The sequence below is a fragment of the Nipponia nippon genome, unplaced genomic scaffold (assembly GCF_047370975.1).
Source record: "Nipponia nippon isolate SJK-2023a ecotype South Korea unplaced genomic scaffold, ASM4737097v1 scaffold_4, whole genome shotgun sequence".
Lineage (NCBI taxonomy): Eukaryota > Metazoa > Chordata > Aves > Pelecaniformes > Threskiornithidae > Nipponia > Nipponia nippon.
The window spans coordinates 24980002-24997117 of NW_028262358.1; the positions used below are offsets into that span (position 1 = coordinate 24980002).

At 49.5% G+C, this 17116-nt stretch overlaps 1 protein-coding gene across 1 annotated transcript in view; it reads right to left on the minus strand.

The window, feature by feature from the left end:
* Positions 1–16029, minus strand: part of VASH2 (vasohibin 2) — a 35363-nt gene extending 19334 nt beyond the window's left edge. The window contains exons 1-3 of the mRNA XM_087774767.1: positions 15730–16029; positions 10373–10461; positions 7968–8024 (exon numbers count right to left, since the gene is read on the minus strand). Of these exons, the coding sequence (XP_087630893.1) occupies positions 7968–8024; positions 10373–10461; positions 15730–16029 (446 nt within the window). The remainder of the gene's footprint in view (positions 1–7967; positions 8025–10372; positions 10462–15729) is intronic.
* Between the last annotated feature and the right edge of the window lie 1087 nt (positions 16030–17116).

Consider the following 17116-nt stretch of genomic DNA (forward strand, 5'->3'; position numbering starts at 1 on the left):
GTGCCTCCGGTTCTTATCTCAGCAAGCACTGGTGAACTTGATTCTCCTCTTCAGTGATTTGCCAGAGCCCTGTTGACTTCTGGAGGACGACTCGGGGGTGGGGGGGAAGTGTTTGGCATCTCAGTGCCTTCCAGCCTCTGAAGATGGGTTGGAGGAATGCAGTCCTCTGCCCCTCCAGCAACTCCATGAGCATCACTTCAGACTGTTAACGCAAAGCCCTGCTAAGCTGCAAAAGCTGGCAATCATGCAAGCTCCCACAGCAGGACCAAGTTTAGCTTATTTTCAAAATAACCCTGGCTCTCCTCTGGAAAATAAAAGGGAAGAGAGGATGGTTACATGATGGCCCCCTGAAAGCTACAAATGCCTCCATGAGCCTATAGCTATCGGTGCAGACAAGAATCTAATGCCTTTTTTCCAAAGTCTGCTCTGCAGAAAGCTCTACCAACACAGACACTTCACATCACTGCAAGCTGAGCTATCATCCTGCTGCTGCTCCCTACCCCGTGTGGACTGGGAAAGTGGTAAAAAACAGATTTCCTGCCAGAGTGCAGCAAACTGCATGCCCAGGATCTTGCAAGTTCACAAAGTTTAGTTACAATATGGACTCTTATCTTTGGAGTAGAGTTACCTGACAGGGACAACACAGTGATGAAAAACAAGTAACTTAATCTCAGCTCCGCTGAGAAAGCTGTCGTGCCAGACTGACACCACACCATCAACCAACTAGGTAGCCTATCCCCTCCTACAAGCAGATCCTGAAATCCTGAAGAGTTAAAAAAAAAAATACAGGAAGAATATTTAAAAAGGCCAGAAGAGTCATATTCAATGACACACTGAAAAAAAAAAAAAGCTAAAAACCAAACCAAAGGATGACTTCTATTTTGAAGTCTTCTCTATCTGTATCCTTTCCCTAAGAGCTTTGTAAACAGATCCCTACTCTAAGGAAACACAACATTAAATGATAAAAATATTTGTATTAGATAAGATAATGAAAATATGCATCTGAAACCATTAGAGTTTGTTCCTCCCACTTTCTAATTCACCAATCTCATGCACTTTAAACCTTGTATTGACTGCAAATGGCAATACAGCTTCCACTGCTATTACAGCCTGTCACAGCTATTCCATGTCCCATTTATCCAAGTTAGAAATTATCTTTTCATTTGTAAACAACTGCCCTTTACACTCTGCCTGCAGTACAGAAGACAAATTAGAGTTAGCCTGCCTCCTACGTGCTCACAATCGGCCACAGAAACCCCACTGCTGGAAGCAGGGAGCAGCTCCAGCAAGGGCACACAATGGGGCCCCTTCATCCCCCACAGCGGCTCCTCAGTGCTGGTTGCAGCAGTAGCCACTGCAAAGCCCCGTCTCCATCCGGCAAAGTACTACATGCCGACGATGCATGGGAGGTACCCACGAACAGGACAATCCACTGAATTTCCCATCTTCTAACTCCATGGGAGGGTGGGGGGAAAAAAAAAAGTCACAGCTGATTAAGAATGTTTAACAGAGGCAAGAAAAAGCTCAAGTTGTAAAGCTATTTAGCTTCAAGCCATTTAGTGTGGTGTATGCCTGGTTAACATGGTCCAAGGGACAGGGCCAGCATCTCCTCCTCAGGTCCACACCTACACTGACCCCGCTGCCAGCAGGCAAACACAGTAACTGCACTGGAGCTGCATCGTCACCACATGCAGCATCAGGTCTCCTAACACCTACTTTTATAAGCTCACTGCTGTCATGATTTCAAGGTATTGTCAGCATGGAGATAACATTAATGACTCCACAGCCAGGGAGGGAGTCTTCAAAGTAATTGGCCTAAATGAGCAGTCAAATTACTACCAACTTATCTGTCACAGCAACACTCACACTATTTAAATACTAAGTTGTATTTAACATGCACTTTGTTTGCAAGCCACATATGTGCTGGTTCTGAAGCACAGCTCTCCAGGATGCTATATGGTTATTAAGACAGATTTAAATCTAACAGAAGAGGCATTTTACTTGCTTAAAAACACGCTGCCTGCTAGTGCATGGGTACCTCGGCTGCCCCTTCCAAGGCTAGCGGCAGCCCTCCCTTCCTTGACATAGCATCATCAGATAGTTGGGCTCAGAAGGGACCCCAGGAATCCCTCCTGTCCCACCCCTTGCTCAGAGCACCTGGGTCCAGGAGCTGCAGCAGGTGCTCAGTGGCCGCCCAGTACCTGGCGGTTCAGACGGCCGTGGCCTCTGGACCGTGACAGTGATGAGGATCAGTGCAAGGGCAGCATCAGTCAAGAAGCATCACTGATGATCAGCAAACAGGCGTCCATCTGCACCCACGGGGCAGGTCATGCCCTTGTGTACACCCATCCCGGAGTCCTGGGGAATACTCCGCAAACAGTTTGCTTTGATTCCTCTGCGTTTGCAACACAGACCACAGGGTTTATGCAGATGACCCAGTTCAATAACCACTGAGAGAGTCTTTCTTCTGCTCTTAACAAGCTTGAGATGAAGCATGGCCTTAAACCCTGTATTTGCATTGGAAGCAAAGCCTTCAAAGAATCCCCAAGCCACCACTATGCCCAAGGTAGCATAAGCCAAATCTAAATCACTCCTCACAGATAATTTTCTAACCTACTTTTAACTGGGTTCTCAAAGGCTTGGGAAGCCAACAGTTAATCTATCCTATACTTAACCTTGCATCTAAGAAGGTCCTCTAATGTTTAAACTAAATCTTTCCTTTTTTGCAATTTAAATCGGAAGCTATTTCTGCTATCCACAGTGGGTATAGAGACCATTTATTATCTCTTCTCTTGCAACTGACATTTGTATACACGACAGGCTGTAATCTACCCTCTCCTCTGTAAACATAAGAAAGCAGATATATTTTTTTGCCTTTTCTTTTCCATCCCCCCCTTTCTCTCACCCCAAATCTTCCCTTAGGTCATGTTTTCTAGACATTGGGCAATCTTTGTTGTTCTCCTTTTGGATTCTCCTCAACTGACTCGCATCTCATGGTCCTTCAGCTCAGCCCACCACACCAATACAAACAGACCAATTTCCTTCTGAATCCAACTTTCAGTATATTTTTGCTACCAACCCAGTGGTTTTTTTAAGATCAGCTCCATCTGTGCAAAACTAGCCTTTCGTTCTCCATTGTGTATTCCCACAGCTGTCTATTCCCAAATCCCTTCTCTGTATTTGCCCTTCCTCATATCTCTCCTGTTTGTTCCAGCCCAGCGCTCTCTTACCCTTCGAGATCACTCTGAATCCCAATTCCACTTTGCAAAGCCTTGTCACCTTGTCCAGCCTAGACCACAAGGCACATCTATTAGCAAACAATTAGTCTTATCCATACCATTAATGAAAAATAACATTGACCTGGGACAGAGATTGCATACCTCGACTGACAAACTCTGCTAGGCAAGAGCAAGCTATTGGTTAAGTACCACTTTCTAGGTGCTGCTTTTCACCAGGTTGGGCCTTGTCAAATCAGTTTCGTTTAGACTTGAGGTCCCTCCCTTATCGGAGGCTGCCAAAAGCCATACTAAAGCAAAGAATTATCACAACCACAACTTCTCCCTGATTGACAAAAGCTCTTACACTCTCATAGAAGGAAATTATCAGAACCAAACCATGCCAAACTAAATTCATGTTGCCTATCACTTACCACCGTGTTATGTTCCAGACACTTGATTATTTGCCCTAGCATTTTTCCTGAAACTGCAGATAAACTCAAATAGTTCCTAGACTTACCTTTTCCCTTATTTTTTTTAAAGGCTGGTATCTTTGCCTTCCCCAGTTTCCAACAGGAGTATCCATCCTCCCCACACCCTCTAACCGAAGTATTAATGTCGTGGAGGTTGTTTGTCAGTTCTCTAAGAAAGCATCCAGCTCATTTGAAAACAACTAATTATGAGTGCTCTTTGACTTGTCCTTTCCCTATTTTCTTTCACTCCTGAATTCTTACCACGCTGTCTCAGATGTTAATCGTGACCAGAAAGGCTGCACCATTAAACTTGTGAAGGAATATTTAAGGAAGGAGGGAAAGAATTAAAAAACAGCATCAAGCATTTAAATTCCCTACCTGAGCAGGGTTTGTTTCCGGGATTTTCTTTAAATCTTTCCAGTTATCTGAACAGACTCCACATATGTGATACTCTAACGCAGTACTTTTCCATCTCGTATCACAGTTAGCTGAGAACTAGCTCAAAGCCACCTTCTCCACAGAGCCCAGTGAGCATGGGGGCAGCCCATCTCTTCCAGCAACTTGGGGAAGACTGCTGCAGTCAAAAATAAGCATCATGCAGCTTCCCTCTTCGTGGCATTTACACCACTGTCTAAAAGTCTGCCAGGCAGATCTCTATTCCAGACCACAGTGAACATTCCTGCCTCTAACAAACAGGCTGCACGTTCCTCCCTCAAGGTCTAGTCCTCAGCAGATGATATTTCCTTGTAAATTGACTCGAGGTTTTTCTTCAATGTTTTCAGAAGCCCACCTGGATTATCTCCCTTGCTTTCTGCACTAAGAGAAGGCCCATAGAGGAGATAGTTTTGCATCTTTTGGATGCTTTCTGTTTAAAATGGCAGTGACTGCAGTCATCTCAGAGGAGCCATGAATTCCTTTTGCTCCCAGGTTTTTCACTAGGGGATCCAATCTCATAAACAGGTTAGAAAAAGCTTCAAACATTTCAGCATGCCCAAAATTGGAGGATCTCACCAGCTGGCTCCCCATCACACTAGAGGCACTTCAGAGATGACCATCCTTAGGAGGAGAGGTTACCCATTACCTTCACCAGAAAGACTCCTACAGACTTCAGTAAACTTTGAATTAGTGAGATCCTCCAGCACATTTTCCACTAAGTTCTCCTTCCCTAGGCCTCAGTACTTGCATGAGGTCCATAAAATCTCCCTCTCCCAAGTTTTTCTAAGGCTCCTGACTGTTTTATTCTTCCCAATGAAGCAAAGAGAAGTGAAAGGCACCAACAGGAGTAAAAGGAGGTAAAACAGCGGAGCAGCTACTGCTCTCGTGAATCTTCTCAAAACCAGTTTGTTTCAATGGTAAAAGCAGTTCTACCACATGCTGAACATAGTACCGTATCTGTAACGTTCTCTCTTTGTGCCAGAGAGAAGCAGATGTTCAAATGCCTTCTGCAGTCTATTGTCTGGAAATGGTATGAGCCCATTTTTCTTTACAGCCCCATCAGGGTTCCTTAATAACATGGTGTGTTGAAACAGTATTATTTTCCGCCCCCCCTTCCCTCACTGTTATTTGGTTATATCGCTCCCACATGACTGCTTCTACCACGCTTTTATTGCAATTGATTACCCATTATATCTGCAGTCACTGAATGTCTCTCCATCTTCACAGAGCAGCTTCTGAGCTGTAATTTCTCAAAGTCCCCAGAACCTACCCAAACATCACTTTTTGCTTCAGTTGTAGGTCCCACTGATCAGCTGGCACCTAACTGGAGGGAACAGCACAATACCGCACCTATCTACCACCTCCCCAGATACACTGTGGAGGACAAAGATATTCGTTCCTTATTGTGGCTCATGCCTGCATCCTAGAACAGAAGCTTGCAGAGGGCTTATTGCTCCTTGCAAAGCTAGTAATAAAAGTTTGTTGGCATTGAATGCAGTTACAGATATTACTACATATCTAGATACATGCTTTTTTTTTTCTAAAGCTCTTGCTTGATCTAGGCTTGGGAGTTTTAAAGAATGACTATTTCAATTAACAGTGCCATTTTTTAATCAGAATGGTTGTGCCAACAAAAGCTGTAATGTAGGTTTTGCCAGCATAATCCTGTACGGGAAAAGGAAAATCAGCTCAACTGCTGTCTGAAATACTTGTATTGCATGCATACACAGATCACACATACCATGGATCAGTAAAGCTGAATTCCATGGGGTGCCCTTTACCTGCCTAGTATGAAAGGGTACATCACAAAGCCTATGTAAAGGACACCACCCCAGGTCAGGATACCTTGTATACTCTATTAGCAAAGCACTCTTACACTGGATGTAGCTACACCTGTAAATCTGGGTTTTGTGTGAATACAGCAAACTCGGGTTAGATAAGATGCATTTTCAGACACAGTTTGCTAGTACAACAGGAACACCACACACAGTTTGCAGGATCACATCTCTACCACCCCGACTCACACAGCTACGCCAACAGAAATCTAACGTTTTCAAAAGCGTTATCTGTAGTCTAGACAAATCCACAGGGTGTCTGGCAGTCTAGAAGCAAGTTGATAGCTAACAGTGACTTTTTCTTAAGAGAGATTGTAAATACTGAACTATAGCAAGCCTGTATCCCTTAACATTATGAGTTCCTATAGATAATTTATACTCTTCTTCCTAAACACAGCCAGGCATTTTTATTTTCTCATGCATCACACCAATGCTGACAGTAAACCTCTATAATATCTAGTCCTCCCTCCATAATAGAAAAACTCATTAATATGCCCTAGCCGCTTTAGGACACTTTCACATGAATTTATGAATATTCAATTTCCATCTAGCACTCAGCTTCTTTGTGTCTGGCCACTGCTCTCTTGAAGAGAGGCTGCCAACAATCTCATAATACTTCCATTAGCTTTGAGCCCTCATATTATGAAATAAGCAATATGTTTAATATCAATAAATCACAGCTCTGGGAACAGCCTCAACTTCCAAGAGCCGGTGGCAATTAGAGGTGCTCAGCATCTTGCCCGATAAACTTGCAAATACAAACTTTGTCTTGCAGCAAGTGAGGCCTTTCACACCACGGAAACTTGCTCAGAGCAGCGCTTGTCGCCTCAGCACAAGACGCCTGTTGTCGCCATGCTGGAAGCAGATTTCTTGCGAAGTGGAACACAGCTCCCAGGAAAAAACTTGCAGGTGTGGGCGATTTTTCAGCTCTGATGAAAACTGGCCTGGCCATAGGAGAAAAAAATCACCAAGGACAACTGCAAGAGAAGATATCCTCAGCTGGTATGAATAGCCATGCACCCCAGATGAAGGAAAGGAAAGCCTCTAGGGACACCTCAACATTACGGGGCGATCCACGTGTTATTCCCCTTCTGAAAGTTGGGGAAACCAAGACAGGGCAAGTGCTCAAGCCCTGCTGCAGTACAATGGGATCTGAGCAACTAAGTGTGCTCCTAACAGCTCCACTACTCCTAGCACTCCCATCCATCAGGTCAAGGAGCAAAGCAGCACAGGTCTCAGGACTTAACGCTGTACAAGTCCAGCATACAGCAGGTGCAGGCAACTGTGCCTGGCAAGCTGGCAGCAGCTGCCCGGAGGGGTTCGACCATTTCCAGGGGCACTCTCCTTAACTCTGCAGAAGTCCTGCCACCACATACCAAGTTACTCACAGAAGTCCTAACAGCAACAGAACAAGGAGAAAAGTCTGACACAAGTCCCCAAGCAAACACTAAGGCAGGTAAATAGAGGAAATGGCACCACTTATGAGAGGATTCAAAGCCACGGGTGCATCTCCAGCTGCGAGCACTATATTGGCTCCCTTCCAGGAAAGGGTACCGTCCTCGTAAGCCAGGCTTTCACCCAGCCCAGGAGGACACCAACCTTTCAAGTGGCAAGTGCTGAGCACAATTCATTTTCATCCTCCACTTCCTTGGAAAAAAGTAATGGGACAAATTTAAAAATGAGTGACCCAACACCAACAAGTGAAAACTGCAAGTCTTCCCCACCCTGTGCATTCAGCTTTGGCCTGCAGCTATGCAGCTCCCACGCGGCTGCTGAGCAAGACCAGCCCTTCCCCTCATTGGCTCTCAATGGGTCTATTTGCCACCTCGCAGCAAGCTGGGACCCTCCTTGCAAAGGCCGCAACATACACAGTTTTGGCCCTGCCAGAGGAGCTGTGGCACGGAGGAGACAGCCCTCCCATGCCATGGTGCTACAGTGCTTAAATGCCTTAAGTGATCAGCTGGCATGATGTGGGACAAGGGCACTAGACCAGTTCCAGAGACACTTACCCACTTAGAGGTCTGGCTTTTCTGATCTCGAAGAACTGTGTTCCCGTGTGATTGTATCTGAATTATGTCTGTTAAAGGAAAGTAACTTAACAGTCAAATAATAAAATAACAATGCTCAAGAGGTGAATTTCAGTTCTGATTTCCTGTTGAAACATAACACAAAAAGCCATTGACTCACAACAGAGATGAAATCCTGGCATGTGAAATAAAGCAATTTTTTCACTTATCTTTTTATATGACATATTAACCGGCATTACGTGGAGAGTCAAGCAAAAAGGTTGTTTGTCTAAAACGACACTTAAATTTGACATTTGAGGGTCATGAATTCACTTTTCCTCTAGGTTCCACTCACTAGTAGGTTAAAAGTTTGGAAAAGAGTCTCCCATTTGGGCAAGAGAAAGCTTTTATAGTCTAGCCAAACCAATCAACATCATTCATGGTTTGAAAGAACTTACTTCCTTTGTAAGTTTTGAACTCAGTCAGCCACATAGCTCATATATGACCTGTAAACCAAAAGCATGGCAGATGCGTCCATTTACATCCAGGAAATATAAATCATTCTCTAAAAAAATACAGTGCACTTGAAATGGAAATAACCAGCTAAGTGCAACTCAAGAACATTAGTTAATACTATGAGCATAGGAGAAAAGTTCATCACAAAAGATGCCAGCAGACAGTCACCCATCAACCAAAACTCAGCATCACTTGCCTAGGAGTGCAAGCTACCATGCAGCAGCAGCAGCATCAAAAGCAGCCTCCTCCCTGCTCCTTGAGCACAGCTGTTCAAGCAGTAATGCAGTAAATCAGAGCAGGAAACTGATCTGTCCAGTAAAACCAAGAAAACCCCAACAACAACAACGTCACACCATCCACTTACTTTTGCTACGTTTTTTTTCCAGTTGAATCTGTTCCCCAGCCTAGTTCCCAACATGGCCACGAGAACATTCACGCCAACAAAACTGTGGTGGTGATACCAGGGCAGAAACAGTTGACCCCATGGAGGCAGAGAGTACCTTGTGAGGCATAAATAGCACAGCTGCTAGCTGTATAACCACGGTCTAAATAAAAACTCCAGCTCGCACCAGGATGCTCCGAACTGACTTCAATTAGAGTTCAGAGTTCTCCAGAAACAAGGCTTCGCTTCCCTCCTGCCTTCAAAACCTAATTCATGAGGCCCTTTCAGAGTGCTCTGAACAAAGCATGCAGCCACTTTTAGCCCACAAAGGAAGCCCAGACCCTGTTCCCCAGCTCACACTGAAGCTTTTCTGAACACAGATCCAAACCCTGTGCCTAAGGTCTGCTCCTGCTAGGTAGCAGAGTACAGGATTTCAAGACCACTGGGGCGGAAAAAAAGAAAGAATATAATTTTTGGAGCTCTGTGTGACACGGTCTCCTTTCCAGCACAACCCCACTAAGCAGCGACCCTCTCGTTCTGCCCAAGTGGCCGACATGCAGAAGAGAAATATGCCATCCCCCCACAGAGCAGGCAGGCCCCAGCCTCCCTCCCCAAGGCAGCTGCTGCGGCTCCAACCCCTGCTGCCACCTTGATCCCAGCCGCTGGTCCCCAGCAGGCTAACCACGCCTGCTATTTTTGGATGCTCTTCCAGCTGCCATCCATATCCTTTCTTAATCCTTACCAGGACTTTACATTCATTCCTCATCCCCACTGCTTCCCCACACACACACGCATGTACACACACAAAAAGCAAGAGTTTAGAAAAAAGGAAAACAGAGAGAAGAGCAGCATCTGGACCAGCAACCGTCTCCTCCGACATTATCTGTCAGCAATGGAAACGGTCAGGTATTAGGTGTGGGGCAGTGACAGGGAGGCTGGATAGATGCGTACATCTCATGAGCCCCCTAAGCAAGGCGAGACATCTGGAAGGGGAGATTCCTTTGGTCAGTTCCTGTGCCACAGGCAAGCCTGCCCACCTTGGAGTCAGGACAGCTGCTTGTGCCCCCCACCCCAATGACAAGCACCCCTGCAAGCTGAGCACGTAGGCAGTCCTCAGAGAGCCTGCAGGGGCTGCCAGGGCAGAGGGAGAAAGGGTTTGCCACAACACCAGCTCTCCCTTAGCCGCTTTACAACGAGATGCCATATTATTTCTCCAGGCATCACAATCTGATCATAATATCCTCATAAACCAACTTCAAACTAAGCATTTCTACTCCCACCGTCACTTCAGTTAAATTCTTCAGTATCATTTAAAGTTAATTACATCTTCCAGAGGATTGCTGTGACAAGCTCAGTGCTGCAGGTGCTATCACAAATCCTTAGAGGCATCCTTTCACCCCTGAATGATCCCAAGTCCTCACAACCAGCTAGCGCTTCGGTAAACCCCTGTTAACTCATGCCAGGCACAAGCCAGCCTTCTCTCTGGAGACCACACACTGGAGAAGGATACTGCAGCATCTTCATGTAGGTCTGTATTGCCTGGAGCCATTCTGGGATCGACATGGAGAGCTTGTAGTTTGGCACTGGCGGCACTGAGGGCTGGACACACAAAAGAAAAGATAAAGAGGTTAGACAGTTACCGCTCCCTGCGGAGCAGATAAGTGATTTACTTGGGCAGTGGCATGCGCTTAGTACAACGCAACACGGCAGCACAGATGGCTTGAATCCCACATGAACTCAAGCATCAGGCAAAGTCATCCCGCTGACAACAGGGGCTACCCGTGCACCAGAGCCAGCCCCATCTCTGCTGGCGTGGAGAGGCCAGGGCAGGCCCCCGCCACAGCAGGCTGCTCGTCCCAGCCACCAGTGTCCCTCAGACACCACCCTATGTGGACAGGCAGCCCAGCACAGAAGGCAAACACTTTCTATTTTCTCCTTCTAGCACAGGGCAGTTTGGATGAGCAGAGCCCCAGCGCTGGCTCTGCTGTCCTCCCTCCCACGAGAAGCCATTTCAAGTCTAATTTTTGGTTTCCTCTACCATGAGAGAAAGATAAAAGGAGACAAGGATCCCAGGCTGCATGATTTCCCATCTGCCGCGTGTCAGCGGCACACTTGCTGGACAGGGAGCGCATGGTACCTAGAAGACCACCTGGGACCCAGATATTTAATGATATTAAGACACTTAAAGATATAGACTGGCACCGTAATGGGATTTTTCCAAAATCCCATAAGACATCTGCTTGTGCCTAAGCACTTTAAGAAGCCGGGCCCTCAATCCATATTTAATCCCCACAGCTACGTGGCTCCTGAGCCTGAAACCATGCAGGAAAGGGGCAGGGCCTTGTCCCAAGTCCCCTTATTTTAGGGGCGAGACTGCAAAATACGGGGCAGCAGATGTGAAAGCGGGCAGAGTGGCTAAAAGAAGTTAGTACAATCCTCACAAATGTAGTGGAGGAAACAGTTGTTTTAAATATTAATGCAGACCCAAATTCAGGAACCAACAACTTGGGCAGCTGCGACGCCAGGCGCAAAGGAAAGCGTGCGGCATCCGTGGGCTCGTGACATCGCTACAATAGTTTGAAGATCATGAAGTGAGATATCACTGTTCTAAATACACTTCAAGTCAGGGATTATAGATAAGAAAAGCAAGTTCAGGCAGTACAGGGCCATTTCTGCCCCACAGACTTTCCTCTCCAGTTCCCACCTCCACTAAGATGGAGGGATTGTGTGTTTGCTTTCAGAGAGCAAGCACCGATAATCCCAAGACAACCAAAACGCAACATTTACTACATGTAGCTAGTTACTACCGTCAAATAGTAAATACATCTCGGAGAAGGGAAAAAACCCAAAAATAGAGACTCCTACATTACTGGCACACAGAAACGTATTTTAAGCAGCAAGGAGACAGATGGCCAGGCCTGCAGCATGCTGCCGCCATCCCCAGCACCACATGGGAGACAACCACACACACAGAGGTTTCTTCTCCATAAGAGTGGGAGTTACAAGCAAGGTTCTTAATCACAATCACAAACGCTTCTTAATCACAATTTCCACGCCTAACCTCTTCATTAGAGGCAATTTTTCGGTTTCACAAGTTCCTTCCGCCCCCGGCCCCTTTGGTCTGGACGAATTATTCACTTGTCCCTCTCGGCACTAAGGCAGGCCTGGACTCAAGGCACCAGACAGGGCTTGAGTTTCAGAAGCAGCAAGTGGCTGAAAGAGGGAATTAAGGCAGGCCTGTCAGATCCTTCCAGGGGCAGTCATTCCTGGTCCGATATAAATACTTCTCTTCAAAGACAAAAAACTTCAGGTGCACACATTGCACAGATACGACACAACATGCCACAGCAATGCGAGTCCCAGCCAGGAAGATGCCTGGCTGCTGCAGAGCACCCCTTTCCCAGCTCTCCATAAAATGGAGGCCCCTGCCCAGCTGTGGGACAGGACAGCACCCCATAGGGACCACACCAGTGCGGAGGGACACAGCCCTTGCTGTAACCTGCAGCAGCCACCCTTGCCATGGGTGTCGGGTTTGGACCTTCAGGCGAGGTGCTTCCCCACCTTCAAGGTGAAGGATGATCATGTCAGCCACTGGGGCACACTCGGGTAAAGAGAACCATGGTTTTCCCAACGCCTGATGAGTATCCCATCACCTGCCTGTTAAAGTCACCTCGGCAGGCCTGCCAAGCCAGGAGGCACAAGTCCCTCTGGATCTCAGGCAAGGAGGGAGAAGTGGCCATCGGTCTTCCCCCACACAGGACAGCGCACTGCTCTCCTCTTTCCAGTGCCGGGTGGGCAGTACACAGCACCATGCCACCAGCCAGGCCAGTTGGCAGTGGACCAGCACCCACCGCTCCCACTCCCTCCAAACAAACCCCATTTTTTCCCCCCCGAATTCCTGCCCCAGCTGCAGGAGCACCGATCCCGGGCATCCAGCCAGCACAGAGCAGAGGCCAGGGCTGCACGATACCACAAGTAAAGGAAAGCACGACATTGTTGTGGTTGAGGCTGCAGCCCTCCAGCCACCTGTGCGCGTCCCAGCGCAGCAGCCAGGAGGTGGCAAGGGTTTGTAGCAGGAGGCCAGAGCCGCCGAAAGGAAATGCAGACACAGCACAACAGACCATGAATTTATAAAGCAAGTGAAATTCAGAAACCAGGCAGATGAAAGGGCCTTCATCCAGTATCAGTATTTCCAAACAGTGGCAGCTCCAGAGACAGCAGAGCTGCTGCAGTGCAAGAGGTTGTGGCAGAGCAGACCATCATCCTGTGGCTGGAAATGCTGTAGTCTCAGCTCACCGCAGACATCCTGCATGAAACTCATCTTGCCTGACTCCACTGTGTCTCATTTAATGACCAGAAAGTCATCTTCTGCTAGCTCGCCCTGCAAGCACGCTGTTACTTCGCACAGATGAAGCTGGCAGGCTGGAGCCCTCAAAGCTGGTGAGAGGTTTAATTCACGAAGATCTACAAGTATCTCCAAGATCACAGGCCACGTAAAGGATTGCACAGCCCTTCCAAACCAGGAGCCCGCACCCCTCCCAGAGCTCAAGCCAAGTCAGAGGTGGGGGATGCAACCAGGGGACCCCTCAGGTTCCAAAACAGCCCCCCTTGCAGACAAGCCAGCTTTTCGTGAGGACTCTTCCTTCCAGGAGAGATGCAGCCTTGCACCCCTGCAGTTTGCATTTGTTCCAGTAAGGACAACCTTATCAGTACAGTAAGAAGCTACTTACCGCCCTGCGTGTATGATCACTGAGACTAATACCAAGATGATTAGAGCAATCAAGCAGAGCTTCTTGGGGAGGGGATGAAAACTCTCTCCCTTCACTGGGGATTAAGAACAGATCAGATGCAAAAATGGAACAGCTGCACATACCACTCACTCAGCCTCCACCAACTACCAATGCAAGCAGATTACAAACCATCTTCTCACAGGCACAAGTTTCTCTCATCACTCCCAATCAGCACTACCTGGTCTTTTGCATACCCAGCAGCACAAGCCAATTTAAAAAGCTGTACCATCATTTAAGGAACAACCCTCCCCTCCCATTCCTACTTCGACCCAGAAATTACCAACACAGCTTTAGCAACCCACTACCACTTTGTAGCAAACAAATCTGCTCCTAACCTTCATTTGCTCACCTGAGCTGTGTCGGCCTTAATAAGGACCAGGTGGTCCTCAAGCTACCCTCTGACCCCAGAGGTCCCAGGCTTAGCCAGCAAGAGCTAGTTAGTCATAAGGGACAGCAGGCCCTTCTGCCCTTGAAGAAGTTAATCACTGCGACAAGGAGTTTGCTGCTGGACAGTGCTGGAGGAATGCAGTACAACTCTTACGGCATCCTCCACTGATCAGCAGCTAGTAACTAACATCAAATGATTTAGCCAAGCAGATTTCAAAACATTTTTCTTCCTAGCCAGCTTCAGCACATGCCACACCAAGTCAGCCTTGTGCTTCGGCACTGAGGGAGAAGCCATGGGTGATGCTCTCTGAGGTGCTCCGGCAGGCAGCATGCCGGCACATTGAAGCCACTGGCATGTCTCTCACCAGATGCTTTGTCGGTCACTACAGATATCACCAGTAAAAGTTACAGGCTTTGGAGCTGGGAAGTATGGGAAGGAAATCAAGTCCAGCATGTGCTTTGACATCCCTTAACACCAAACAGATCTGCAGGCTGTTTAGACTAGTATAAGCTGGTCATGCTGCTGAAACGAGAAGTTCTGCCCTCTCCCTGCCCCTTCATTTCTACCTCAAGCACTTGTGCAAGTACGAGATGAACCACACCAAGAAACTGCAAACAAACCCAGCATAACCAGATTATTCTTTAGCTGGATCTGCTCCCCATCCAAACAAAGGCTGGTGCCAGCACAAGGGAAGCAGAGAAATGGAGAGAAAAAGACTGCCCCTTTTGCACTTATGCTGAACTAAACATTGCAGAAGAGAGATGAAAGACCTTTTCAGCCTGCATCTTATTTGACAAGCACCTTTGCAAGACGGCCCTACTCAATGTACTTTCAACTCCGTGCACAGAATTTTTCCTTTCTACCCCACATAAAGAACAAGCACACACATCACTGACAACCAGGACCGCGACAACGCCAGCCTAACCATCTCACCCCAGCACACAGAGGGGTACGAATCAACGCCGACTTCAGCGGCCAGCTCGGCCAGCTCGGATTAATGCTGCTTGGTGGGAGGAGCGAATCAAGCTCAAAGTCTGCCAAAGCCGACAGCGTTAAAGACACTGTGATTGGTAATGCAGCGCAGCGGTGAGAAGCCTTGGAACATCAGCAGACAGCAACATTTTATTTGCTGTCTGGAGGAAAAAGACTTGGGTCAGGCAGAGCTGTTTGGAGCTGGTGCCGAGGAACTTACAAGACAAAGGCATCTGGAATCTTTCCGTGTACTGGAAATGAAACGTCTGAGTTTTAAATCCCTTACGACACTTCAGGAGCAAGGCTGTGTTTTAGGAAATGCCTGTGTTCCAAAGAGCTGAGCAGAACGTGCTTTAAACTGCACAAAGCGCCTCACTCGGTCCCTGAAGATCTCTTTTAATTGTTTGCCGCTTCTTCCTCCCCAAGATGAAACAATAATTTTCCTTCCGCCTGTTCCCCAAGACACCACCCCAGCCCCCCAGCACCCCGCGGCACAGGCCCCCGCACCGGTTTGGGCCTGTCCGGAGGGCCGACGCCCCGGCCTTTCCCCCCTGCCCCTCGCAGGGGCCGGAGCCCCCTCGGGGCTGAGGCCTGGCGCCCTCCCGTCCCCTCGGCGCCCGCAAAACCCGGCACCCGCGGGACGGCGGCGTTCGGCCTTCGGGCCACCCTCTCTTTTTCTGTTTGTTTTCCAAGGGGCGGACGGGGGCTTCGCCTTACCCGAGCCAGGCGGGCGGCGCTCCGGATGGCCGCCGCCACCGCTCCGCCGTCGGGGTGCACCCGCTCCACGTGTCCCCACATCCGCTCCCAGGTCTGCCCGTCCATGGGGAAGCCGCTCTTGTTCACCAGGAAGAGCGACCCGCCGTCCCGCTGCTCCTCCTCCTCCGAGCCGCCGCCGCTCCCGCTCCCGCCGCCGCCCGCCGCCCGCGGCTGGGCGCTCCGCGACCGGCCCCCCGCCTTGCCCACCGCCGCACGGCGGCTGCTCCCGGGGCCGCCGCTGCCCGCCGCCGCGCCCGTCATGGCCCCGCGGCCATGCCCGAGCCCGGGGGCCCCGCGGAATCGCCGCCGCCCGGGCCCTATCTACATATATATATATATATATATATAAAATATATATACGTGTGTGTATTAGGTGCGTGAGGAGGAGGCTGAGCGCGGGGACGGCCCCCTCCCTTAGCGGCGGGCGCCCGCCCGCCCCACGGCACAGCAGCTGCCTCGCCCCGGGCGCCCCGGCCCGGCCCCGCTCGCCCCAGCCCCGGCGGCGCTGGGGGCGCGCCCCGCGCCGCGCTCCATGCCGCCGCGTTACCACGCTACCGGCCGCCCGCCCGCCCTCGGCGCGCTCCTATTGGCGGCCGCAACAAAGAGGGGCGGGGCTCGGGGGGCGGGACGAGCCGTGACTGGCGGAGACGCTGGCTGGAGGCGCCCCCTGCCGGGCGGCCCGCGTCACCGGAGCCAGGCGGCGCAACCTAAGCCTCTTCTGCAGCTGGCCGGCGTGGGGCTGCAGCTCCCGGCCTGCCGTGCCGTGCCGTGCCGTGCCGTGCCGTGCCGTGCCGTGCCGTGCCGTGCGTCCCGGCCCCCCGCTGCGTGAGGGGCCCTTGAAAATCAAACTCTTAATTGAGGAAAGCTGGGCTGCTCCGCTCTTCCTAACGGAGCTGGAAAATTCATTGTTAACCATTGAGTGTGACAGTGATGGCAGGGATGAGTGGCCGTGGTCTCATTGCAGCCCGCAGCCTCCCTTTGCCATGGACGGCTCATGGAGTGGTGCTCGTCCTCCAGGGGAATATTTCCTGCTCTAGTGGTAGGAGCACTGGGTGCCCGACCCCGGGGTAGGAGGGAGGGTAGTCACAGTGCAGCCTTTCTCTAAGTGTTTTGCTGCCACGCAGACTGCCAGAGGGCCAGGTGCGTGGTCCGTGACTCAGAGCACAGCCCGTTGCTCAGGGTGTCTCACACTGCTACACACAGCGGCGATGTCCTGCCTTGATCCCCTGCAGCATTCAGAGGTACCTGCCTCACACATCTGCACACACTGCTAACGCCACAGAAACAACAGCATCTGGTCCTCCTCTGCCCGTGCCCGGTGTGATGGAGCTGCATCCGAGAGCAATGG